This window comes from Blennius ocellaris (genome assembly GCF_963422515.1).
Source record: "Blennius ocellaris genome assembly, chromosome: 3".
Taxonomy (NCBI): domain Eukaryota; kingdom Metazoa; phylum Chordata; class Actinopteri; order Blenniiformes; family Blenniidae; genus Blennius; species Blennius ocellaris.
Window position 1 is genome coordinate 6536500 of NC_137652.1, and position 26048 is coordinate 6562547.

General features: G+C 41.7%; 2 protein-coding genes across 2 annotated transcripts; both read right to left on the reverse strand.

Annotated features, from left to right (window-relative positions):
• Positions 1–495: 495 nt before the first annotated feature.
• On the reverse strand, positions 496–18473 carry cpe (carboxypeptidase E). The gene is made up of 9 exons (XM_080520517.1): positions 18052–18473; positions 6235–6431; positions 5827–5994; positions 5070–5187; positions 4672–4854; positions 3617–3756; positions 2707–2806; positions 2118–2236; positions 496–1407 (listed from the first exon to the last, which is right to left on the reverse strand). Exons 1-9 carry the CDS (start codon positions 18290–18292, stop codon positions 1309–1311), a joined length of 1365 nt encoding a protein of 454 aa, XP_080376643.1. The 5' UTR covers positions 18293–18473; the 3' UTR covers positions 496–1308.
• Positions 18474–20615: 2142 nt separating this feature from the next.
• msmo1 (methylsterol monooxygenase 1) lies at positions 20616–25095 on the reverse strand. The gene is made up of 6 exons (XM_080520563.1): positions 25063–25095; positions 23679–23972; positions 23268–23416; positions 22737–22863; positions 22436–22590; positions 20616–21441 (listed from the first exon to the last, which is right to left on the reverse strand). Exons 2-6 carry the CDS (start codon positions 23931–23933, stop codon positions 21252–21254), a joined length of 876 nt encoding a protein of 291 aa, XP_080376689.1. The 5' UTR covers positions 23934–23972; positions 25063–25095; the 3' UTR covers positions 20616–21251.
• Positions 25096–26048: the final 953 nt, after the last annotated feature.

Sequence of the window (26048 nt, forward strand, 5' to 3'; positions counted from 1 at the left end):
TCCTCTGGACTCGGCCGTATCAGGTGTATCTCCTCACTCTGGACTTCTGGCTGTTGGATTGATCTGGATTAGTGACTTTTGCATGTTTCTGTACTTGAAGTAAAGCCTTTCTACTACGCAGAGTTGTGTGTGAGCCATGTCCAGTTACCACCCGAATACATTCAGTGTGAAGAACCTTCATCTGAAGGAGCAGAAACAAAACAAAGAGACTGCAGTTTGACAACATAAAGAGGGGAGTTTTATTTATCAGTTTATTCTTTACATGTTATGTTTATAGCTATACATTCAATAACTCCTTCCCACGGTTTCACACTGGGTGAACGGCATTCATACCTTGGTGTCCACTCGGATAATTAGCATTATAGTAACTCCTCTTTGAAAAACAACTCCTGCTGCAGTTCCGTTCATGTATCACAGCATCCTCTGTGTAGTGCGCATACTAGGAAATGGCTTCGAGTGGACGGAGGTGGCTCGATATAGAGTAGAATTATTATCTTTTGTTTTTCTTTTTTTTTTTTTAGTTACAAAAAAAAACATTTTCTTGCTATACCTAATTCATAAATACAGTATATATTATAACCATTCATTTGTGCTAAAATCAAAGCTGTGCTGCAGTTTAAAAAGAAAATCAACATCAATAATACACAGGGTAATGAGCTTGCCTGTATTGATTGTTTACAATGTGATGTTTACAGTGATTCTACAGTGTTTTTAATGTCCCTGATTATCTCAGAATCATAGCTTTGTTTTTTTTCTTCTTTTAATTACTATTACAGTAAAAGAAACAATGTGTTTGCAGATACTGGGAATCTAAAAGGATCTGTGTGCTCGCGTGCTTTGGCTGGAGAGAGTTTGTGAATTTCTACTAAAGTCTGGAGAAACAGAGACATTGAAAACAGAATTTTAAGGAAATGAATTATTACAGACGGTGGCCATGTGGTCATGATGTAAACAGGTCTTATACATAATTACTCAGTCATTCATTGGTTATATAGATGGGTGCCATGGTTACCAATCACGTGTACAATAAAGAACACAATTCCACGTAAGTCAACAACAATCTCACTTCCAGGAAACTACCTGCAAATCCCTCCGTTGTCAGCTGTGGCGTGTGCAGGATATTCAAACAACCTACAGGAGTATGAGGCAAACCGCTTAAACATTTAAAGAAACAATATAATCAGTTGAAATGACGTCGGTGAGAGAACACAAATGAAGACAGTATATTTTGTGTTGTCTTTTCAGGGTGGATGGGCACACAGAGTGTTGGATATATCACATCGACGTGTGGACGGCGAGACAAAAGCTTTAGAAGTTCAGTGTCTCTGACATCATCTTCCACCAGTCCATCAGCTCCTCCCGCTCCTCCTCCTTCCTCTCCATCAGAGACTCCAGCTCAAAGTCCACCTGACGAGAACAGGGCAGAGAACAGTATGACGCTGGTTTTATAGTTTCCACTCGGCTCCGTCGCCAATCTGCTTTGTCCAAAATATCAACTTTATCTCCTCAGAACACGTCGTAATGATTCTGAGCCGGCTCGAGGCCTCTTCGCTGTGCCGTCTCAAATCGAAATGAACAGAATTCATCAATATCACAACTGAAATAATTCACATGAACATGTTTTTATAACACGCTCAGGTTTGAAGAACAACTTCCTAAATCGGTACAATAAAACATCAGAAAGACAGACGAAGCATGAGCTTTGCTGTTTTGCTTCCTGATGGATTCCATCTGAGTTCAGTTCAACAAAAAGAAACGTAGCCTTCGGGTCACGTAACGTAAAGTTTTCTTGCGCTTGCGACAACCGTGCTTAAGGATTCCCAGCAGTGACCGGTCACAGCAACTTTAAAGCTACAGCCTGAGTTTCCTAACCCTTTCCTCCACCACCTGTATTGAATGTAGTTGTTTGACGGTGTGACTCTAAGTACAGTTATACAGGAGTTTCCACACACTGGTGACCAAAGCAACCTGGACGCTCCGATTAGTAAATAGCCCTCAGACTTATGTACCGATTCCATCCGTCAGATTATAATCAAGGCAACATGCGAGGAGGATGGAAGAACCACACGGTGAACATGACTCAGACGTCACCGGGCTCCCTGGTGTGTTTGTCTCACCCTGGTTGCGGGGCTGTAGGGAACAGCCACCTTCTTGATGACAGTCAGGTATCCCGGGGCGGAGGCGGCCACTTTGTAGTTTCCTGGTGCAAGTAGGCGCCAATAGTCTCCGTCTTTGGCTGCAAAATTCAGATTGTGTTATTGACGAGACAGTGAGAACCACGGCCAACTGAAAAATTCACTTAGAAAATAATCAGTTGCAGTGTGAAGAGCAGGTGCAATTTTCGAGACATCACGGGACATGAGATGTGGTGTAGTACCCGGTTTTGACACAGGGTGGCGCCATTGTAGGCTTACTTTTGTTTTGGGTTGGGTTTTTTTGTTTTTTTTGCCAAAGCACAATTAAAATACACAAAATTGAAGAAAAGAAAAAAATTGCTGAAATGAAGTGCTGTGAAAATCTCACCAATCTATCAGCAACCCTAAAGAACATAACATATACATCGAGGTACATACAATCACAATAATAACGAATAAATTCAGATTATTAGTGACTGTTAAAATTCATCATGATCAATGAAACAGCTTTAAACATATAAAAGGGACATCCTTATCAAAACACTGTGATTTGTGCTCTGAATCTTAATACCTGTAGTCATGTCGTGGTCAATACCCTCCACAGAGATAGTGGCGTTGGAGATAGGGGTTCCCTGGAGGTCACGGACGAAGCCTTTCACACCACGGTGAACCTGCACAGGACAAACACATTCACAGCATTTATGATAAACACATCCACAGTGAATTACAGACTGGAGAGACAATCTTCCAATGTTGTGCAGAACCTATAACTGGATGAAAAAGCCAAGACTGTCCTTTATCCTCTTTGGAAAACACGCCAATGTCAGATTGCGAGTGAGTGAGACAGTGATACATCGGACCCCCCGCCCCCCTATAGGTCATTTATCTGGTTTTAGAACCACGTCAACCAGCCTGACATGTGAAGTTTAACCACAAATCCAAAACGTATTTTGGTTGATTAGTAAAATGTAGACCAATCAGGGTGTAAATGTTAATCTCACCCATTTTATTTATGATGAATCATAGACATATACAGAGTAATGCTGAAAGTACAATATTGCAGAAAAATATTTCAGAAAAACCGGCTTGTTTGAATTTGATTGCAGCTAAAAGAGAAACTGAAGATTTTTTTTTTTAATGACTTCAACCGGTTAAAATTACATTCACAACAAGTTGGGCTGATTGGGCTCAATTTAAGTACAATGAATTCCCCGACGGGATTTTAAAAAGTACTCTGATTCTGATTCTCAGTGACTTTTAAATGAGTCTTTTAGAAAGGCTTTTAGAATTATTATTATTATTATTATTATTATTATTATTATTATTATTATGTCATCACATAGAAGTAGAAGTTAGAAGTAGAGGAGTCCGGGTGCAGAGCTGGACTGCCTGCAGTCCACATAATTCATCATGTGGTGCCAAATAAAAGCAAACCTCACACACACAGTCTTTTGTAATATTTTCATGGTGCCGTCGCCCACCTGCTCGATGTAGCTGACCAGCGAGTTGCGGTTCTGCTCCCAGTAGTTCTTCAGCGTGTCCTCGTTGGGGAACTTGTCACAGCTCAGCTCCAGAGTGATCTCGAAGCAGTTGCTGCTGAGGTAGTTGAAGTCCTGCATTCCTGCAATTGATGGGTAAAATCACGCGCATTAAAAGAAAATACAAGCTGCAGTGGAAGTGGAAGACTATAAGACAAAGAAATGAGCTTGATGGGAATGACTCATTTGGTTTATATAGTTGCTGTCAGAGGAAAACTAATTGACAAAGTTGGAATGATTAAATGTATTAAATTACATTAAGAGGAATGCTTGCAGTACAAAGTTCGTCCACCAGAGAGCAGTAATTGTATTGTGTGTGTTTTTCAGACTGGAAAGAGAAATAAGATTTTTGTACTCAGCATGTGAGGATTAACTGTGGGCGGTGAAGTCAAAATATTACAAGTGATGTGAAAATGTAAAGTAAGAAATATGCAACGTGTTTAGAAATACAACTGAAACGACACAATGACAATATAATGTCAAATCTAAATATGGATAATTAAGTTTGAATGCTCTCCTTTTAATGTTTTGAGTTTTTTTCATCTTGAAGAGCAAAAACTGACTCCTCTGGTTCCTTTTATTCTTTTTTGTTCTTCAGTACATTCAGTACTTTGTTGCTCCAAAACGCAAATAAATAAAAGTTGAGTAAAAGTTCAAGCATTTTTAAAAATGTGATCATTAAAACACCTGGTTTATAAAAATAGGAGGAACATCTGATCTTGTGAAATGTTCTAATATTCTAGCCATATTTCAGATTATATTATTATATATAAAAAAAAAAACTTAATGGAAGTTTTTCAGTTTTGATTAAACTATAAGACAAATGATGAACCTTTACATTGTATTCTACTTGTGATTTTATTTGTTGTTGTTTTTTTTAAACATAGTCAACATTAAAGACAAGAAAGTTATTCACAACACTTTGTCAATGAAAAGTCGAAACAATGTCATTCTGCTCCATTTCAGCCTATAAACCATTGGCGATGGTGGTTCCTTACCTCCTGGTACACTGTACCAGGCCCCGCCGTTAGTGATGCCGTCCTTGAAGCTGGAGTCGTCGTCATTCTTGCGGCACGGCGGCCGGTGGGGGTCGGACATCACGGGGTTGTACATGGAGTAAGCCTTGGCTAGAGACTTGAACATCACATCATCTGGACTGGCGCTGTACTCGTGGGTGGATCCTTGGAGGCGGAATGAGACAGAAGCAAATGGACAAAGTTTGAAAAAAAAAAAAAAAAAGAGTTAGAAGAACAACTGATAAAAAACAAAAAAACCTGTTCCAGTCTTTCACTGGCTCCAAAACAAAACTGAGCAATACAAGAAAAAAAAAGCTATTTATCACATACAATTGAAAAGCAGCTGAACATACAGCGGAAGGTGATGGACGTGTTAGTACCTGTACGGGTTTCATCATATGGGTAGTTGGCGACGACGTCTCCTCCATGCAGGTTCGCTGACAGGACAAAGGGGATGTCCATGATCCAGTGGATCACTGCTTTGCTCTCTGGAGCCAACTGCCAAGGCAAAACACAACACTCCATATCTGATTCTTCCAGCCGCAAAGGCCAACGGGCTATTTTTTGCATGTAATAATAATAATAATAATAATCTGTTGTTATCTGTTGTGTTCTGCATGAACGGGAGGCAATCATCACCACCGGTCTGATCTAACTCTGGGGCTTCATCCACTGCAATAATAATCAAACCAATGTGTGCAAAGCCGGAAGAAAAATCAACATTTACTTTAGATATCTTTTAGGTCAACTCGGGCAAGTTGAGAGAGCTCGCACTTTTGAGTTATGCCCTTCATTCGTACCGAAAGAAGAGCTATCGTCACTGAAAAGAGTCGTCTTGTTCAACACTCCTGCCGGACACGCGATACCAAGCTGCTTTAAATATCTTTTAAATACAAATATTCATTAATCGGGCTGTGGTTCTGTTGGCGGAGAGGTCGTCGCCCAGTCGGAGATCGCCTAAAACAAAAATGAGCCCCAAACTAATAGTGAATATTGTGGAGGGGGGAAAAGTAGAATAAACCAACAGTTTGAACTGGTGTCACATTGTTTGATTGGCAGAAACAGTCTCAATACGTCCTTTTGACGAGGGAAAAAAAAAAATCCACGTTTTTTTTTTGTGTGTGTGTGCTTGCATACTTTGGAGTTTTCGTCCACGGCCTTCTTCATGTTCTGCAGGAGGTGGTTGTTGGCGCCGCCCTCCCGTTCATTGATGTAGATGATGCGGTCCAGATCGGGGAAGTTGCGGTTCAGATCCACCCCCTGAGCGTTGCTGCGTCCGACGAACCAGTCCTTGATCTCTCCCGGCTGCAGCAAATAAGATAAACAAATAAGATGTTTGTTTAGACTGATGCGGGCGTGAGGAGGTGTGAGCCCATGTCTGGGAGCTCCTCCTGACTGCCTCTTGCTGTGTTTGTGTTTTATTTCGCAGCCGAGGGGTGGGAGGGGTGGGAGGGGTGCGGTTACTAAGTCCACGCTTTATGCTCCTTGTGAGCTTAACCTGTCTGGGAATCGGGTTTGTGGGATTCTGTTGTGCCGTGTCATCACCTGCGACGCGGCCTTCTCGAAGCCGTCCGGGTTCATGGAGGGCATGAGGTGGATGCGGGTGCTGTGGATGAGGTCCACGATGGTCTCGTTGCCTTGCTGGTACTGGTTGCAAAGGTACTGGGCCAGGTAGATGAGCAGTTCTCTGCCCACCGCCTCGTTTCCGTGCATGTTGGCGATGTATTTAAACTCGGGCTCACCTGTGGGGGAAACAAGAGGCACTTATTGTGTTACTGTGCCACAAACGTGAACCTGAACATGCTTCTTTTTTTTTTTTATGTAGTTTGGAATTAAAACACACACATATCCAGAAGACACGACAGCAGCAGAGACAAACACACTGACTCCCTGACTGAAAGGTTAAACAGAATCGATTGGGAGCAGCTCCGAACTCTATTTGCACAATAAAGCCGGGGAAAAGGAGTGACGCTGTCACGAGTCCTTCCACCTGAGGGTCGGTGCAAGTGACAGCTCTGAGATCAGTTTCACGGGAAACTTTAACTCCAGGACACGAGGAAATAAAACGTTCTCAGAGAAACCTGTGACTCTTACGTGAAACGTGGGCTCCTGTGGTGCATCGAGGACTTCGACCCATAAGCGCCTTTCCTTAACCTCTAGGTATCTTTCATACTGTCAAAAATCTGTCATGAGTTCAAATACGTTTGAAATGTGTATAAGACATTTGGTTTTTTCATGTCACAAAAATAAAGATAAAAATATGTAATGCTTAGTTTTTTTATGCATGTAAAAACTTTCTTTTTCACATGGTTAAATTTAATAATTTACATTACAAAGGCCATGTATGTGATAAATAAAGATTTTGATCAATATCGTTCATGTATTGTGATAGAAGCCTGAACATTGCTCACGTAGACACGATATACAGAGAAACAATCTCAGAAACCTGTTTACTGATAATATAATTTATACCTGGGGGTAAACAACCAATCCTTGTAAACGTTAAACAAACTAAATCTGAACAAACGTCAACAAAGAGGCTTAAGAAATGTGTTCTTTCTTCTCTTTGTGAAATTCCAATGTGAAAAGTGAATCCTGCATTCGTGTTACTTTACTGTTCATAAAAAATAAATTACAAATTAAAAAATTAAATAAATAAATAGAATTCTCTTTATCTGTAATTACCATCACTATGGTTGTGTTGCATCTTTTTTCTACCATCCAACTTTTCAAGTTGCCATTTATTAAAGTGGAGACGAGGAAAATATACCTGCTACATAATAAGGTCAGACAAAATCTCAAACACAGCAGAGCAGCACGTTTTCACATCCAAGGCCCTGAGCAACATCTGCATTTTTATTAACAAATACTTTTAATCTGGGATTTACAAATTGTGGGAGGGTGATCTCATGAAGCTTTAACCACAACGCAACTTTCCAACTCTCATTAAAATAGTAAATAGAATTCACTTATATACTGTTTTTAACACTCATTAAAAAAAACCAAAAGCACTTTACCATGTCAGTTTTCTAACTTTTAGAATCTATACACAAAAATGGAAAAAAAAAAAATATATATATATAATGGTTATTGTGCCACTGGATGTTTTTATGTGAAATATCAGCAACGTCTTTATCCATGCAACTCTCAGACTGGAAAAAAGGTCTCTTCACAACCGTCCAATTATCCCAGCGAGCTTTGATAACCATTTATCATGACAATTAAATGTAACTTTAATATCTTATGAGTGCAGGTTTTGTGTTTAGCTGTTTCTTGAGGTAAGAAATCCTCAATAAACACATTCTGTGCACTTTGTTAATGAGGGAACGCGAGCTGTGTGGAAAACAGGTGAATCATTTCAATCCCTCAGTCAACGTGTGTTTTAATGAGCTCAGCTCCCACCATCTGTTTTACTGTATGTACACTCATTGAGCTTCCCCTCACTTCTTCTAACGCACACATTGTCTCCTTCACACACACTGTGGCTATTTAAAGTCCTTTGGAAAAGTGAGGAAGATGACCTGCAGTGAGTCGTTACGCATTTCTTTGATTCACTACACACTAAAGATTGATGGCATTCTGTGGCTGCGCCGGGAACAAAAGGCACTTCTCCCAAGCGTTGATGGAAAAAGAGAAGCAGGCTATTGTTGGGATCAGTTACGAGTTATGAAATGAGGCTCGGCTTGGCAGATGGTGCCGAGTGTGAGCGTTTGAAGCCAAAATTGCTGGAGGGGTCCTGTTTTTTTTTTTTTACTGCGACCATTTTATGTGTCTTTATTGTTCCTACCACTGCTGTAGTTTTTGCCAATATTGAATCTTTGTTATTGACTCCAGTCATGTTTATTTAACAAGTAAATACGAGGAATGCAGCTTTAAGATGCGAGTGTCAACACGGTCACATTTCCATGCCGTTCATTTGAGCTGATTCCTTGTGAGCGTTTCGTGTGTTTGTGACGTCATTCCAGTGGCTTCATGAATGAGAAACACACACACACACACACACACACGCTGCCCAGCACACATCTGGTACTCCGGTTATTTTTAAATGCTCAAATCTGGCTTCTCTCTGAGTTTCTACTAATGATTTCAAGACCGCAATTAACTCTTTCCGTCCTGATGTTGGAGAATGGCTTTCACAGGCTGACATAGCTGTCAAACACACACACACACACACACACACACACACACACACACACACACACACACACACACACACACACACACACACACACACACACACACACACACACACACACACACACACACACACACACACACACAAAAACTCTTTTAAGTGGGAATCTGCCAAGATGAGTTACTATGATTCAAGCTATAACGCAGATGCTCGGTATCGGGAGACGTTTGCGTCTCTCTCCGAGGAAAACATGTGTCTGCGCTGGTAATACCCATGTTGCTGTGTAACAGAGTACAAAGCTGTACATGTTTTGTGTGTGCAGAGCACCCCGAGAAAGAAATATAGTTCGACTTGTGCCGCCACTAATGAATTTAAGATGTGCGCCGGGCGGGTTTTTGAGGTGAACGTCTGCATGCATGGCAACAGGGAGAAGAGCTGAGAATTAGATGTTCAGAATTCTGCCAATGCGATGCGAAGCATTTGTATTCATGCAGTCGATTTTCATTTTTGCGCCCTCTTTTTTTTTTTTTTTTTAATGTATTCCTACTTCTCCCTTGTATTGTCAGTCTGGCATGAAGGACTTTTTGGGACTGAACCACCCACGTGATCATTTTGAAACGTAGGACATAAAATCTTACAACAGGAGTTTTATGTGCAGATGAAATTTTCCCTTGTAAGAGTATTACAAGTGACCCCCCCCCCCTGCTGTCAGGTTCTATTTGTCCCACATATACATGCCTCCTCCACCTCCATGTCAGCTCAGGACCTTTGTTCCCTCTTAAGATTTGAGAGTGTTGAGGTACAGCGGTCCTCTAACATGTCGTAGATATTAGATGAATTGTCTCTAATTAGTGAATGCCTCAGAACACGGTTGTGTGTGTGTCATGCCTGTGATGGACTCGTGTCCCGTTTCAGCCTTTCGCCCACTGTCAGCTGCGATGTGCTCCAGCCTAGACGGTCTTTGTTGAATAAAGCACTACAGAAGATGGAGGGCTGCATGGATGGACTCACAGTGAGAAGATACCGGTTCGATTCCCGACTTGTGGCCATTTGGTGTTGTTTGCCTTCTCTTCCCGCATGACTTTCCTCCCTCCAATTCAGAGGCATACAGTATGTTCGGCCATTTAATGGGCCGTCTGTCATTGTTTCCTTGTTAGCGCAGCAGTCCAGACCACAGTGGGTGGGTAAACAGTAAAAGATAAACGGTCTTATGAAATACTCTCTGGTACAGAAGAAGTTAATACTTTTGGCTCTACCGAAGCTGCAAATGTTGCAATGATCAAATTCTACTTACATCTTACATAAATCAGTTTGTACAGTTTAGTCTACAGTTTAGCATCATTCTTCTCTGTGAAAGCGCTGGTCTTGTGCGGATCCTTCACCTCTCCCTCACCCCTGATATAATGTTTTTTCTTTTCTTTTCTTCATCATTCTTCACCTCCTGCCTCTCTGGTCCTGACAATCTACTGTCCTCCATGTGTGAGGTGTGTCCTCACGAACCTCTGCTGGAAACCTGAAAATCAGCTTCTCATGACAGTCGGGTGTAATGAGGCGATGTGTACATTACAGTGGACCTGTCGGAGAATCACCGTACCTGCCTACTCCCATCCAGGAAGATAAGCTGTCGCTGAAATTTTCCATTCGCATCCAGGTACTTTTTCCCAGGATAAAAACCACCATTTGAAGCACTGGTACCTGTATTTCCCCCATAGGTGTGAATATGAGAGTGTGTGTGTGTGTGTGTGTGTGTCTTGCCCTGATGGACTGATGGCCAATACAGGATGTACATTTAACTTGTGAACCTCTGGGACCTGCTCCAGTTCACGAGCCTAAATTGGACGAAGCGGCGTAAAAGATGGATGTGATGATGTTCGGCCAAACATAACCAACTCTGCAGTGACTTCACCTTCATTTATGTCAGTGAAACATTTGACCGCTGAGTGGAGACAGGCCGTCTGTCGGGTTTCAACGTGTTTCCGCTGAAACTCAAACGACGGTAAATATCAGGCCTTCTGCAGAACTTCATAATGACGTGATCGTTAAATAGGGGGGCGTTGAAGGAGAAAGACATTCTACTATACTCACCGCAGTTGTTCCAGGAATTTTTCACTGTAAATTAATTGATTAATATTTGTATAGAAAATAGAAAACCAAACATTCAGAATGGCTATGTTTCACTTTGTAACAATAAACAACTTTATTAGATTTTTTTTGTTTGTTTTTCACAAAATGTCACTATAACTGATCTGAAGCTGACAATACCTTCGGACTTTTCCCGACATCTGCCAGATTTAATCCCCCGCGTCTGACAGGTGATCAATATGGTCTCCCTGGCGACCGTGTATTAATGGCCGCAGCCGCGACGTCATTTGCGAAGCGCCGCATTGAAGTGCCCTCTGTTGTCGTGGCAACCCTGACGGGGCAGGTGCTTAGGGAGACAAATCGACGGGGAGACGGAGTAAACACTCCCTGTCTGCTGCTCGCGTCCACTCAGAGGGAGGCAGTTTGTTAGCTGGTAATGACGGCCAACATCTGTCATCTGGCGTTACACAATAAGAAAGGACGGCTGCGCGCCGATCCCCGGGATCACATGACCTGACGTCTGAAACAAGTCAAATACACACAAGGCTTGTTTTTGGTTGTCAAAGAATGACATTTAGACAAAATACTAAAAAAAAAAAAAATAAGCTCCTGATTTATTTTTGATTTACTCTTGAAATATTTATCACCACTTAATATAACTGTGGCAGAATGAAAGCTTTGTGAGGCTTGTAAAGGATCATGCATGTTGGGAGTCATACAATGACTAGTTACATAGGATTTATTTTCAAAGCCCAACGATAATCATACAGTATCTGTACATACTATCTTCAGTCAAGCAGGAATTACTTCCATGAGTTACTACTTAATTTTCATTTTGAGTAAATGATTGTGCTTCCGGCATCTATAATCGAGTGTTAATTTGAAATTATGAATTGACTGTGAGGCAGTTATTCAGCAGGTTAAGATTATGAATAAGACTAACCAAATATAACATATAAGAAAGAGAGGAAGGAATTGAAAAGGTTCAAAGAAAGAACAGAGACTGGCAGCAGCAGAGGAAAAACAACACGAGGAAAAGGCAGTCGGAGCAAAGTACCGACAGAGGAGGAGGAGAGAAGAGAAGAACGTGCATGTCTGATGTATAATAAATGACCTCTGGCTGATGGCGTGCCCTTTTTCTCATCTCCTTTCTACACCTCTCTTTTCTCCTCCGCCTTCCGCCGTCGCCCCCTTTCCCTTTCCCTCGTCGCATTTCGCATTCCTGTAGCATTTCCCATTTTCCCCGAGTCGTCATTCCTTTCTGTTGTTATCTGCCTTTCCCATCAGCTCCTCCTGTCACTCAGCTGCTTTTTCCCCGTCTCTCCAGGAAGACGCGACTCGGAGCCCCAGAATATACTGCCTTTACACTCTCTCCTCCTCTGTAACGTCCCTTTTTAAAGACACTTTACATTCACTACACCGCATGTCATCTGATATGACATATCCAGCCGTGTGTCTGGCTGCTACACATCTCAACTGGGCATCTGTATGCGTGCTCAGTCCGGATTACATACTTCCTCCGCCACAGGAGATGGTCCACAGCGTACTGGATGAAGCAGCGCCTCAAACCGACGTGATTTCTTTTTACTTTCATACAAAGCGAAAGTCATTAAAAGATTGGGTTTCTCCATAGATTAGACATGTTGTAAATAATTCCAGACATGAGAGTCTAAAGAGTTTAGTTGGAACCTCTTCACCCCCCCCCCCCCCCCCCCCCAAGAGAAAACCACTTCTTCCTTCAACTCCAACGTGAGCCAGCTGTGAGGGGGTTAACACCTCATAACACATTAAAACAGCAGTGGAAATAATCAGAGCTTTCACTTATATAAAAGTACATAACCATCATCCATAAGATACCAGTGAATTGTGAAAAAAAAAAAAAAAAAAAAGCTTGACTGTCCAAGTTTAGACAGGTCCCTCCACGTTTTTCAGTTTGGTCTGATGATTGTGGTAGCGTTAAAGAAAATCAGGATTTGCTGAGTGGAGAGTAATATTCACCAGGTCTACACAAGTACACAAAGTTGGACGTAAAGCTGACATTTTCGACAATATCCTACATGTGTTCCTGCACATGTGTCACCCTCTCCGACAAAGTTCAGTGAGGAAGCCGAGGACACATGGCGAATATACAAAAGAATTTGAAAAGAACTTGATGATCATGATGATTCGCCGAAGGTGTTTATTTGAAGCCTTGTTTGTATTTGCTTGGCAAAGTCTCTCTCCTCCTCAGATGCGACAAAAGTACAAACGCTCAAATACTGATTCAACTCCAGTAAAAAAAAAAAAAAAGGAAGAAAGAAAGAAAAGGCTCTGAAATCTACTCAGAATACTGAATTTTAAAATAGCCCTTTGAAGGGAAGAGCAACTGTTTTTGCATGTGGATTTTTTTATTTTCTAAATAGCTCAAACAATGTTCCAATAGTTTGAATAGCAAGTTTGTTGTCGACAAAGTTTCACATGGACTTCACCTGAATGTTGACTTTCGCTGGAGGCAGGAGTAGACGGGGGCAGAAATATAGGAGCGGGAGTTGAACTCTCGCCTTCATAATTCACACAGGTCACAAATGCCATTAATCTTGTACGATACAAGACAGAGACTAGTTCTAAATGTGGCTGTTTGTTTATGAGGAAGGCTGACACAACATGTGAACACTACTGTCTTTTATATTGTTTGTTATTGTTGCGTTATTACAAGTATAAATAAAATTTGACATTCGCTGAAATTAAATATTGGCTAAAAAAATAATACATAAATCCAAATTCTGAGATTTTAATGTTAAAATACTAGTGTCTATAAACGTCCTTCAAGGTGTTGTACGAGTGCTTATATTGCTGCCGTACAGTTAAATAAATAATTAAGTAATGAAACATTATAAAGGAAGATCTGAAGATCTAACAATTTCATTACTTTGCTTTCTATTGTGATTTATATCTATTTTTTTGTTTTAAATTTAAGCTTGTTGCTCTACTGTTATCCATACTCATATCTGAGCTTGCATGTATATATTAAGTAGTTGTAAATTTAGGTTTCCATTATGCATTTTCTTTCTATTGTTTGAAATGAACGTGTTCTATATTTATTCTATAATTGTTCTATTTGTTCTATGCTTCTGCTGTGTGCCTCTGAACAGTGTAATCCCTGCACAGGACAACTGAAGTTGTCGCCACACACCATCGTGGTGAATAAGACTGACTGACTTACTGGTGCAATCCTATAATTCCTCAATAAAACTGTCATAAGACGTGAAAACTGTGGCGCCTCCAGTTGAGTCAGTCAGTAGCTTATTACCTACTGAGCTCATGGCCAGCCACGCTCTGAGTCGACACCTCAGGGATTGACTAACCTCCCCCCTTGTTTCTAAACATGTCACTTATTTTGCCACATGTGGTTTTTTTCTGTGACCAGACGTCTCTCTCTTTCCAACGCGTCCCACTCTGCTCAACCATTTCACTCCTTCCAACGTTCATTCTTGCAGGACATCACGGTAAGTGTCACCAGCAGAAGTGGGAAGTCTGGTTAGGTTTTCACTACATGCACAGGACACAGCAATCGGAAATCATGCGTTGAGATATGTCCCGATGCTTCCTGTGGCCCGTCCATCTCTGGCTGCTGGTCAATTATGACAATTTACTTCTATGTTTGAGTGAAAAGAAACTAGCAAAACAAACCAAAAAAAACCCAAAACAGTTATGTAGAAAACACTCATCAATCAAAAAAGCACTTTAACTTGCTCAGACTGCTAATAATTGCTCAAACTGTAAACATGGCTGAAACACCAAGAACACAAATCCTTAATACAGTCACAATGCCTGAAACTGTTAAAAGTCGCTAAAGTGGATAAAATAAGCTACAGCACAACATTAAAACCGATCAAAAATGCGATGAAATGTCACATAAAATGATGTGCGTCAAAGACAATGAAGAGGTTTGTCTTTTTGATCGGTGACACCTTATAACACTGCTTTGGTCACTGACGACTGTCGAGAAATCACCAAAGCAGCACTTTGCTGCGACTTGGTTAATCATCATAACAACTCTCACTTTGCTGGTCAATTACAGCTTTTAGCTGAAGACCTTCAAGACCAACGTTGCGGTGAACTCTGAGCGTGAGTGACAAGGCCAAACAACAACAGTGAGTCAATATAGCACCAGGTTAGGAAACCTGTGTCGTTCCTACAATGTTAAATCTTATGCAATCAGATAGCCTGTTTATGTCCCTTTTAACTTGTGCCACATTTGTGAGAAATATATGAGCGGCACAGTTTTTTGTACGAAGGAAACTTTCCCAAATTGTAACAAAACACGAACGCACAATTCAAAAGAGAAGCTTTTAGAGTCTCTCATATGTTTCTTGCTCGACACACACACACACGCACAAACACACACCATATATGGATATACAGTATATTTGTATGTAAGCAGCGTTAACTCTGCTGGCTTCCTGTGCCGCAGTGTATGACAGATGGCTGTTTACTGACAGATGCACCAGCTCAGGACCGTCGTCCTCCGGTCAGACAGCCAACCATCCAACCAACCACGGGCTGACAGTCAGCTCAAGTGCACTAAGCCGATCTGTTGCCCCGGCAACCGCTATTTTGGCTCCACCTCAGCACGTTGCAGGGTCAGATAAAATATTGGTAGACACCTTAAAGGAAGCTTTAAAAAAAAAAATGTCAAAAAAAAATCCCTGGATTTATTACTGTCGTCACACAGACACATCTGTTCAACCTCTTTGTTCCTCCACTTTCTCTCCTCTTCCTCCTCCTCCTCCTCCTCCTCCTCCTCCTCCCATTTCTTTCTCTGGTTTCTTCTGCTTCTCCTTAGATGTTTTGGCTCAGCGGAGAAGCAGTAGAGGAGGAGCAGAGGGGAGGAGGGGGAGGTGCAGCCCCCGTTGGTGAAGTAGCGGCTTGGAAACTCATCTGGCAGTAATAAGGGTTCCACATCGCTACCGTGACTCATGCCCGCGCACACCCACTGGACTATTACGGGCCTATTTAGCATGTATGGTCATTAGACTCCGTGACCATCAGAGCCCAGCTCCAAACCCACGGTGCACCGGTACGACCACACAGATACACCCAGAGAAGAAAATACACCTCGAATCAAAAGGAGGCTGCAGGACACACACGGTTCAGATCCCACAAAGTACGCTCCATAGGTTACTGCATGCAGTAATTACAGAGCTGCTTCTGTCGTTTGAAGACTCTCGGTCAGGATTACTGAGAAGGAATTAATCACTTCCTGCAGTTTGTCTCTGTTAAAGGTCAGCTTTTTAGAGCAGGACATTTTAACTGTTGATTGCACTTTGCATTGCCCTATCATTAACGGCTCTGAAATACAACACACCAAACTTCAATCAGCGATCGGCCAACATATAGAGTTATTACCTTCCCTGTTGCTACTGTTTTAGCTGCTGGTTAATTCTCAGAAAAAGAGACGAATTCTTACATGAGGAAATAAGCAATGAGCAAAAAACCCATTGAGAACCACAAGTAGTGAGTCCAAGATTTAACATGTTAAACTGGTTTAAAAAAAAAAAAAAGAAGTCTAAGAACAGCTCAGAAAATGTCACTTAAGACCCTGTTTACGCTTAATCCATTAACAAAAAAAAAACTTGTGCGTTTACACTGCAGCAGCAGACACTGAAAACGATGTCATTAGTATGCTGGGCCATGGGAGGGCGCTGTTGCTTGTTTTAGTAATGAAACCACAGCCACGTGTGCAGAGAACCATACACTATAAACGTGAAACAAATGGAGAGAACCTGCCATGCATATGGACTGGTGATGAATTGGATGCTATCAGAGGTGAGTCTCAACTATAAAACTACTGATATGGAGGATAAAACTAGAATATGGATCATGAGTCGTAAGGAACTATTTTCAATGGCAAGGGAAGATGTGTGCATGCGCAGTAAGCTGCTGTCGTGTAAAGGGGCTCCCTGAAAGTGCAGAAAGTTTTGCAGATACACTCGTTTTTTCGTGTAAACGAGGCCTTAAACAGCTGGTAGGATCACCAGAGCTCCTGATAAATTGATTTAAAGCCATTTCAGGGAGTTAAAAATATTCTGAATTTCTGGATCCACGTCAACAAAATAATCCACCCACTCATTGTCTACTCCTCCTTATCCAACTCAGGGTTGCTGGTTGAATGCCAGCTGATAGTGGCTGGTACAGCATGGACAGATCACCATTCCATCACAGGGCAAGCAAAGAGAGACACTGAGAATGACCAATTCAACTGAAACTCTTGTTTTTGGACATTAATTCTCGGGAGCACAGGGAGAACATGGAAACTCCACACAGAAAAGTCCTTCAGCCCAGACACTCGTTTTGAAGGTATGTGCTGAAAGCCACACCATGGAGCGACCAGAACCATGACTCCAGACATAAATTACAATAAACAGTTGCTTTGAATGGTTGTGGTAAAAGAAGAAATTACACTTTCTTCAGGCATAATTTGTCTGTCAGCAGATTTTTCTTCTTGATCTTCACTGCTCTTTATGCATTTTTTTTTCCTTTATTGTTTTCCTGCTCCCTGCGCTGAATTATTATCCCAGGCCTTCTGAAGAACACGAGAACTACAACCCTTTGCCAATGATCCATTTAATATTCAGTGGAAGCGTTCCTCCTCTACATATTGTGTGTGAATGTTATCCTGGAATGAGGGCCAGACGGCTAGTTTCAGGTAGAAATTCGGCACGCGGCTCATGTGGACGCTTACACGGACCTTCGCATTTGTGAGGTTTATCACTGAATCACGATCGACTCGACACTAAGCACGAAGAGATCCTTATCAACCAGCAAAATGGCGGCTTTGTGCGGCTGATCCCACAATCTATCATCTCGATTCCCCTCTGAGGTGATGCAGCAGCCCCACACCCGCATTTTACGCACGGCACGACACACCTGAGCGCCTCCTCCTGGCTCCCTCTTTTTTTTTTCTTTTTTTAATTTCTAAAGAGTCATCAGCCACGCAGGTCATCATGTCACCCAATTTACCAGAGGGCATCGCCAAGCTGCTATGCGCAATGGTGCGTGATGTGTTTGTGTTATCACAGCGGGAGGCGGTGGAGCCGCTGACCCGCAGTGAGACACGCGTCTCCGCGACTATGCGTAAAAAAACAAAAAAAAAAACAACTGACCAGGCTCGTGCGTCCCGGGGTTGTCGGACATCTCCAGCACCAGCAGCTCGCGACCCTCGAAGCTCTCCCCGATGGTGTAGATGCGGGCGATGGTCGGACACTGCAGCCACACGGAGACCAGCGCTTTCCGCAGCTCCTCGTAGCGGTGGTACTCGAACGAGATCCCCGCGTCGGGAGCGGCCGCGCCGGCCAGAGCGGCCACGGCGGCCCCGAGGAGAAGTGCCGTTACGAAGGGTTTCATCTTGACGCGTCCTGGTTTCCCGGTTGAGCCCCCGTCTGCTTGCGGCTCGCTCTCAAGCCTTATCACTGCGCTGCAGCTTTGCTCCGGGATATAAATCTCTCTCTCTCTCTCTCTCTCTCTCTCTCTCTCTCTCTCTCTCTCTCTCTCTCTCTCTCTCTCTCTCTCTCTCTCTCTCTCTCTCTCTCTCTCTCTCTCTCTCCCTCCCTCTCTCTCTCTCAGTGTGGGATGCGCTGTACCTGAGCGCAGACTCCCCTCAGCCTCACTGTAAAGTCAGCCACAATGTCTCCATCCATGTCCGGCCCCCCCAACCTTCAAAATAACTCCCACTTTTCAACCGATTGACCCACCGAATACAATCGGTTGTATAATGCAGTGTTTTTCAACCACTGTGCCGCGGCACACTCGGTTCCGCGAGATATAGTCAGGTGTGCCCTGGGAAATTATCCAATATCACATTTTTTTCTTAAAAAAAACATTTGCTCTCACAGCGGCTGTGTTGCAGAGTAATCGTGTATAAATACTGCCAAACTTTGCGGTTGAAATCGAAACTGAAAGACGTCAGTCTGGTTAATCACCACCACCTGCGGCTGCTCCCATCTCCTATCAAAATAGTGTCAGTGACAGTGATTGAGAAGTTTTTGAAAAGGGAGGATTTGAACGCCGAACTCGACATGTTGGTGTTTGTCTGTCTTCTATTCATGCCAGGATCTCAGCTCTGTGTTCATCCAAACAGGCCCAGGATTCACACTGAGTGAGTAAAAATTTAAAAAAAGAAATTGGGAAACACTTTTTTTCTGTATTTATTTGATTCCTGTTGATAAAGCATTGATGGGAAGGACTTTATATTGTTAATATAGGCTACAGAGTTTACAATTTTTACATTTTCGGGTGGTGGTGTGCCTCGAGATTTTTCCAAAGAAAAAAGTGTGCCTTGGCTCAAAAAAGGTTGAAAAACACTGGTATAATGTATTTTATTGCGTCATCAACAGCGCAACTTAGTGTGTGAAACATCTTGCCTAAAACACATTTATCACAATTCAATAATATGTGTGAAACTACAAATGTTGTAAATGAACGCAGAGCCAATAATATACAAACCAAGATGGTTTGATATGAATTCAAATTGGCATAATCAGGAGTAATTGATTATCCTAACATCATATAGCTACTGAAGTTAGTTTAAAATTGAATGCTTGCTTTAACAGATGGTGTGCTTTATGTTGTCGCTCTTCAAGATGGCAGAAAGAAAGGCGATTTAAAATTACATTTAAGATTAGGTCACAATTCAACTGAAACAACAATAAATCAAAAGCCTGTTCATGTCATTCTTGGACAACGTGAGAACAATAAACCAAAAATGTAATCCTTTTCTGATCTTTTTTTGGGGGGGGGGGTGGTAATCACATTTCCTGATATACTGTATGTGGCAGAGTAATCCAAGACTTTATAGATAAACACTGGATAAAACTAATTGAATCTAACTGAAAATGGTCAAGGGAAATCACTTTCAGTGTATATTTTGTTCAGATCTTCATTTATTTATTAGTCACCTTGATAATAAATCAGTTTTTGTTTGAAAATGTACAAACTATGTGTCATTCACCAATAAAACAAGGGAGTCTTGGAAAACTGTTGTGGAACCCAACAAAACAAAACAAGGCATTTTGAATACCTTAAACCCTCAAACTGAGGAAACCCATTAAATGAATAAAAGATGTAACAAATCATATTCATCAAAACGTTTTCATGTTTCATATATTCGTGTTTTCAGAGCACAGTTTGATGGTTAATTTAAAAGAAGAAGAAGAAGAAGAAGAAAAAAAGCTTGTCTTCCTGTTGGATATGTTGCTGGTGAACTTTACGCAGCTGCCTGGGTGTGACCACAGTGCAGCACAGTGGAAGCAGAGGCAGCCAGCAGACACTCAGCAGCGTTTCTTTCTTCTTGCCTGAGAGGATTTTCATGTTGTTGTTTCTACATCTGATTTAAACGAGTCATCGGACTCTGCAGGACAATTGATATTTGAATCCGACGTGTTGGAGCAGCACAATTACAACTGCCATGTTTGCAAATACCCAAGGATAATGTGTGAATGTGTAATGGTCAAATGAAAAATGGGAGACATTTTAGGCTCAACACATGAGCTGAAAAATCAAAAAATGCTATTTATCACAGATGAGCGTCAGTCTCCTCCACAGCTTCATAGTGTCTGGAGCCAGTCTAACGACTTAAGAAGGCTGGTCCACAACACAGTACATTTAATTTTCACCTCACATAATAATAATAATACATTTCAGTCAAATAAAGCTCCACAGCCTTCTGATATAACGTCTTCACATTTTATTCTGATAAGACAAAAAGACAGAAAAACAAACATCACTTAGGTTGGGTTTTTTTTCTTTCTTAAAAAATAAAAAAAATCACATGGATTTTTTAATCTTTGCTTTAAGAAATGACCTGCAAGTCAATCCCTTTCCATTAAAAAAAAAAAAAAAAGAATGAAAAGAAAAGAAAATCACACAGGTTTGCATCAGATATGCCCACCTTGCCTCAGAGGCTGACTCTGAGTTTAAATAGTTCAAAATGAACTGAAGCCTGAACCACGCGGAGCAAAAGGCTGCGACTGCGAGACTCAAACCCAAGTCAAAGACCAAGTGCTATAGTGCCGACACTTTCAGAGGTAAACAGAACGAGGAAGAAACACGCGCAACTTTTTCATCTGATAACGAGTCAAAATGAGGATGTTGGTTTTTGTTTTTGTTTTATTATTATTAAGCCAGCAGCTTGTGACAAAGCACATGAACTCCTTGTAAAGGCACAGAAGGTGAACTGAAGTCAACACACGGTGCCATTCAGGAAAAAGTGCTGCCAATTCATTTTCAGTACGTGAACAGAAGCGGCACTTCGATGAGCTTTTTCCCCCTCCATCATTCGGAACGGAGCAGTTCAGGGGAGCCGACTTTACTCCACCTTCTTGTCCTCCTGTTTCTGCATGTATCTGTTGTACTGGCTGTCCGTCTTCAGCAGTTTGTCCCACCAGGTGAACGTGGAGGCGTAGTTCCCAACAAAGTTCATGTGGTGGAAGTCGTGGAAGCGGGTGCCGGCATAGAAGGGGATCAGGTGCAGCGGGTTCAGGGGGATGTCGTAGCCACTGGCAGGGAGTCAGTTCACACAGTTACATATCAGGTGATGACAACATTTCATATAAACACCACATATGACTTGTAACCTCCCTCCTGAAATTCACATTCAAACATGCCTCTGCATCAGGAGGACAAGACTATAAAAAAAAACAACTTTTGGATTCAAGTTGATATGTGTGGTTCAATATCATGAGATAAGAAGCTCAGTACTCTGACTTTGTGTAAATGTTTTATGAACTTGTTTATTTTATACTTAAAAAAAATATATTGCACATCACAACAGACAAAAAAAAAAGAATTTCATATATATAATATAAAATGAATGATAAAATGATATTTAAAAAAATATATATGTAAGGATGTACAAAAAAATCAACTTTACAAAATAAGAATATCTCGGGCCGTACAATTTAAAAAGCATTTAAAGCACATTTATCTAAACACATTTTGACTATTTATTTGGTTTCTCGAAGGATACCTTTTTAGATAGCTTGCATTAAGGATAAGCAACTTTCTTTATGAATATAACTAACTGAGCATGTTTTATGTCTATCATGCTTCTGACTTCCTGTTAAGCACTGAAAGAAGCATATTGGTTTTAACAACGCTCCATAAACTCAACTGGATCACTAATGTTTCACAACAAAAGAAACAAATTTGAATTGATTAAAAGAAAACAAAACATGTAATCTACCAAACATATATATCTGACGTGTACTAATTGAGTTCCAGCTTGTTTAAACAGCGTTAAAACTGTGACATAAAGTGTTGTTTCCCTCTAGTGGTGGATAGTATGTATTACATCAAGTTAAGGCACAGTGACGCTGTTATACTAACGTTGGAGGAAGTACTGCAGTTACAGCTGTTTGTTTCTGTGCTACAATTAAATACAAGTAAAAACAAACTTTTATGAATCTCTTTAACGCCCCAACATTACACGGACTCCCATTTTTAAAACGATAGTTTTCGGTAACAGGAAATGAGATGACACGTGCGTCTTACCTGTGGACGTCGATGGTCTCCAGCAGACGGAAGGAGACCCAGGCCCAGAGGAGGAACACGTGGTTACAGAAAATCATGATGCCAATGAAGAAACCCGAACCCAGGATGAGGGTCTCGGCGGGATGAGCGTACTCTGCCTGCATGCCGAAAGGAGACTGCAGGAACCGCAGAGAGGCAAAACATCAGGTTGGGGTTTTTTTTGGTTTTTTGTCCCCCCCGCCCCCAACAAGAATAAGCGTCACAGCATGTTTAATAAGTAACACTCCAGTAAATAACCGGTCCACATGTTCAGCTCACTCACAGTGAAGTCGTGGTGGACTTTGTGGATGTATTTGTAGACGCGTCTGTGATGCAGCAGGCGGTGGAGGAAGTAGTGCCACGTGTCTTCAACAACAGCACAACCGAAGCACTGAGCCAGCAGGTACGGCCTGGTGGACAGGACCAAAAGAGGACGGCGTTAATCCCCACGGGTCCACACACAAACAAGCAGCCGTCGCAAAAAAAACTGATTCTCCTGCTCAACTTTACATGTTTTACAGAATATCGCCTCAGAATTGGCTATTTCTCTGGATAGCGAGATGTCTGGGCACTTATGACAGTGTGTTTTGGAATAATTTTTGCATTTGACTTTCATGTTATTCAAGCAATTGGAAGGCTTGGTAAGGTTATGCTTTCTAACAAAGAAATCCATCGACTATCAAGAAAAAACAACACGTTGCCTATTCCTTTCTTTCTCCATCTCTCTCTCTCTTTCTCTCTCATCAGATATGTGATTATCACATTTGAGAAGCATCTTTGGTGAAATAACTGAATTCGGTTTCTCCCCACTGACCAGCGAGGCATCGAGTCCCAGTCATAGGGGATGTTGAAGAATTCGGTGAAATAGTACGTCCCGCAGATCAAAGGGAACTGGATGCAAAAATGGTTGAAGAGCAGCATCTTGAAACATTTCCACTGCTTCTCCCAGGTCTCCGGTTTATCCTGCGCACGCACACACACACACGCACACGCACACACAGATATGAGTTCAATGTAGCAGCAGCATCGAGAATGGGGAACTATAACTAAAAGCTAAAGGTGCCATTCTGCATGACGCAACAGCAATACTTGTGTTTAGCACTGCACTGCTCACCCCCCCCCCCCCCCCCCAGACTGACACAAGGACATGTAAACCCACACACACACACACACACACACACACACACACACACACACACACACACACACACACACACACACAAACCTGCTGGATCTTGTATTTCTGCATGAAGGGCATGAACTGGAACAGGAAACCGGGCAGGCAGAAGAAGAAGTAGATGAACTCGTGGACAATGAGCGACCCCCAGGTGGCAATCTGAAACTTGGTGTAGTTGTCCAGCATGTAGCCCCAGGCGTGTTGCAGCGAGGGCTGGAAGGGGTTCTCCGGCAGAACGGCATCCACGTACTCCGCCGCCAGGTAGGCGGAGCTCAGAATGTTCGCCGAACTGTTCACTGCCATGATGGATGACGTGAGGCGACTGCAGATCTGGAGAGAAGACTGGAAGACAGGAATACAGTGTTATATACATGATGTACACATTGTACTGGTACCTTGACGCCCAGCAACGAGAATAAAGTATAAGCATGTGCTGTTTTTAACCTTTAATGAACAGTAAATATATTTTCAAAATAGAGCAAACAACTCAATTGAATTAATAAACATTGTCACGAATATCAAGAAGACTTATTTATTTAATTTGTTTATTTTTTTAATTTATTGAGAAAGATTTAGAATTCACAGCAATACAAGCACAGCCAGTACATAACTTGAAATGATGAGTTTTTGCTGGAAATATCAGTAATCTGTAACTTTTTTTTTAATTCTCCATGAATGCAAAATGAAATATAACCACATAGTATCAAAATATGATGCATCTATAATCTACTTATGAAGCATATGGTGATTTTTGTCATTATTTATATTTTTTCTGTTACATGTATTTTTCTTATTATTTATGTAATCTAATCTAATCCAATTAACACCATGTGATCTACGTCAGTGTTTAAAAACACAAGTTTCCTACAAATATGCCCACAATTGTAGTATTTGAATAGTGAAATTCTCCTTTAAACATTATATTTAGATGGTATGCCTGCTACTGATGCAGTAAAGCCTCATTTGCTAATAATAAACTGTTTTTTGAGAAGAGTCCATTGCATTTCACCTGAATATCCTATCGATCGCAATAATTTTGATTATAAGTAATGTAAAAGTAGTAATGACTACAAATCTTCAGTAGGATATCATATAACCTTTACACTGAGTTGAACATTTGTAATCTAACTTAATACTTGTATGCAAAACGACATCAGTAGACATTTATTTGTATATTTAGATGAATAAATAGCATTAATATTGTCAACGATAGTTACGATTTAGTTCCTCTCTTTGAGAATAAGGATGAAAACATGACTTACGTACGCAATGAATAACAGCGCTCAGGCCTTCATAGCTCTAAAATGCTTTTCCCGGCTTCAACACCGAGATCCAGCCTCTATATGCGCATCATATGCATGAATAATAACCAAACGTTATCTTCTAAAGGTGAAACTTTACGTAAATATCCCGTTAGAAGCGCGAAACTCACCTTTCCGTGTTCCGTGCCGTCTACCTGAGCGAGAAGGAGTCCGGCCCGGTGAAGTACTGGAGAATCCGACAACCTGATTGGCCTACGGGAGAGGAGACCGACGTCAGGGGGCCGAGCGGCCGCCCTGATTGGTGGATGGTATGGAGCGATCATAGTGAGACTGGAGGTTTCCACAGCAACAGCCAATCAGAGGCGGGCGGTGCTTTCATAACCTCGGTGGAGAGAAACAGGCTGTTGGAGCAGGAGGCGGGGCGGTCCCTCCAGAGAACTTTATCCTGGATCACTTCACATCGAATCATCACTTTATAACTTTTTATTATTACTCTGGAAAGGTTTAGCAAATAGTTGACGTTGTTGTTGAAACTTACATTTCGTTTTCTGGGGTTCGATTCCCTCTACAAAATACAGTTTAAAAGAAGAAAAAACACACAATCTACTGTTTACTGCCTGACATCTACATTCAGTACATTAGAGTTTAATAGCAACATTGGAATCTTAATAACTGGCTCTGAGAAATGTAAAACAGCAGCAGCAACATTTAAACTGTACAGAAGGATTTGTGACATCACATCTAGTGATTGTCCATGGGCAAGATAACGTATCTGAATTTGACCACTCTTTGTTTTATGTAACAAAAAAAAAAAGGTAAAAAAATGATGGTGATGCAAAGCACACCCAGGCCGCAGACAGTACGGTTAAAAAGTAGGTGGCTACGCTTTTTTAAGTGCCACAACTTTTGTCGGTGGGACTGCAAGAAAACCTGTCCTGCCCCTTTCCGTCCCGGCACCAACAGTGCGGTGGGACCACGGCTTATGTGTTGTACTGCTGCAGTGTCAACATAGAACCATGTTTCAGACCAGCATGGACAAAACAGGATGGACGTGAGACAACACAGGGGGGCGGGATGGACAAGCGTAACAGGTCATGATTGCCGTGGGCGACGTGCCAGATTCTTTAAACTGTCGAAAAATTTGCCCCGGCGGCCA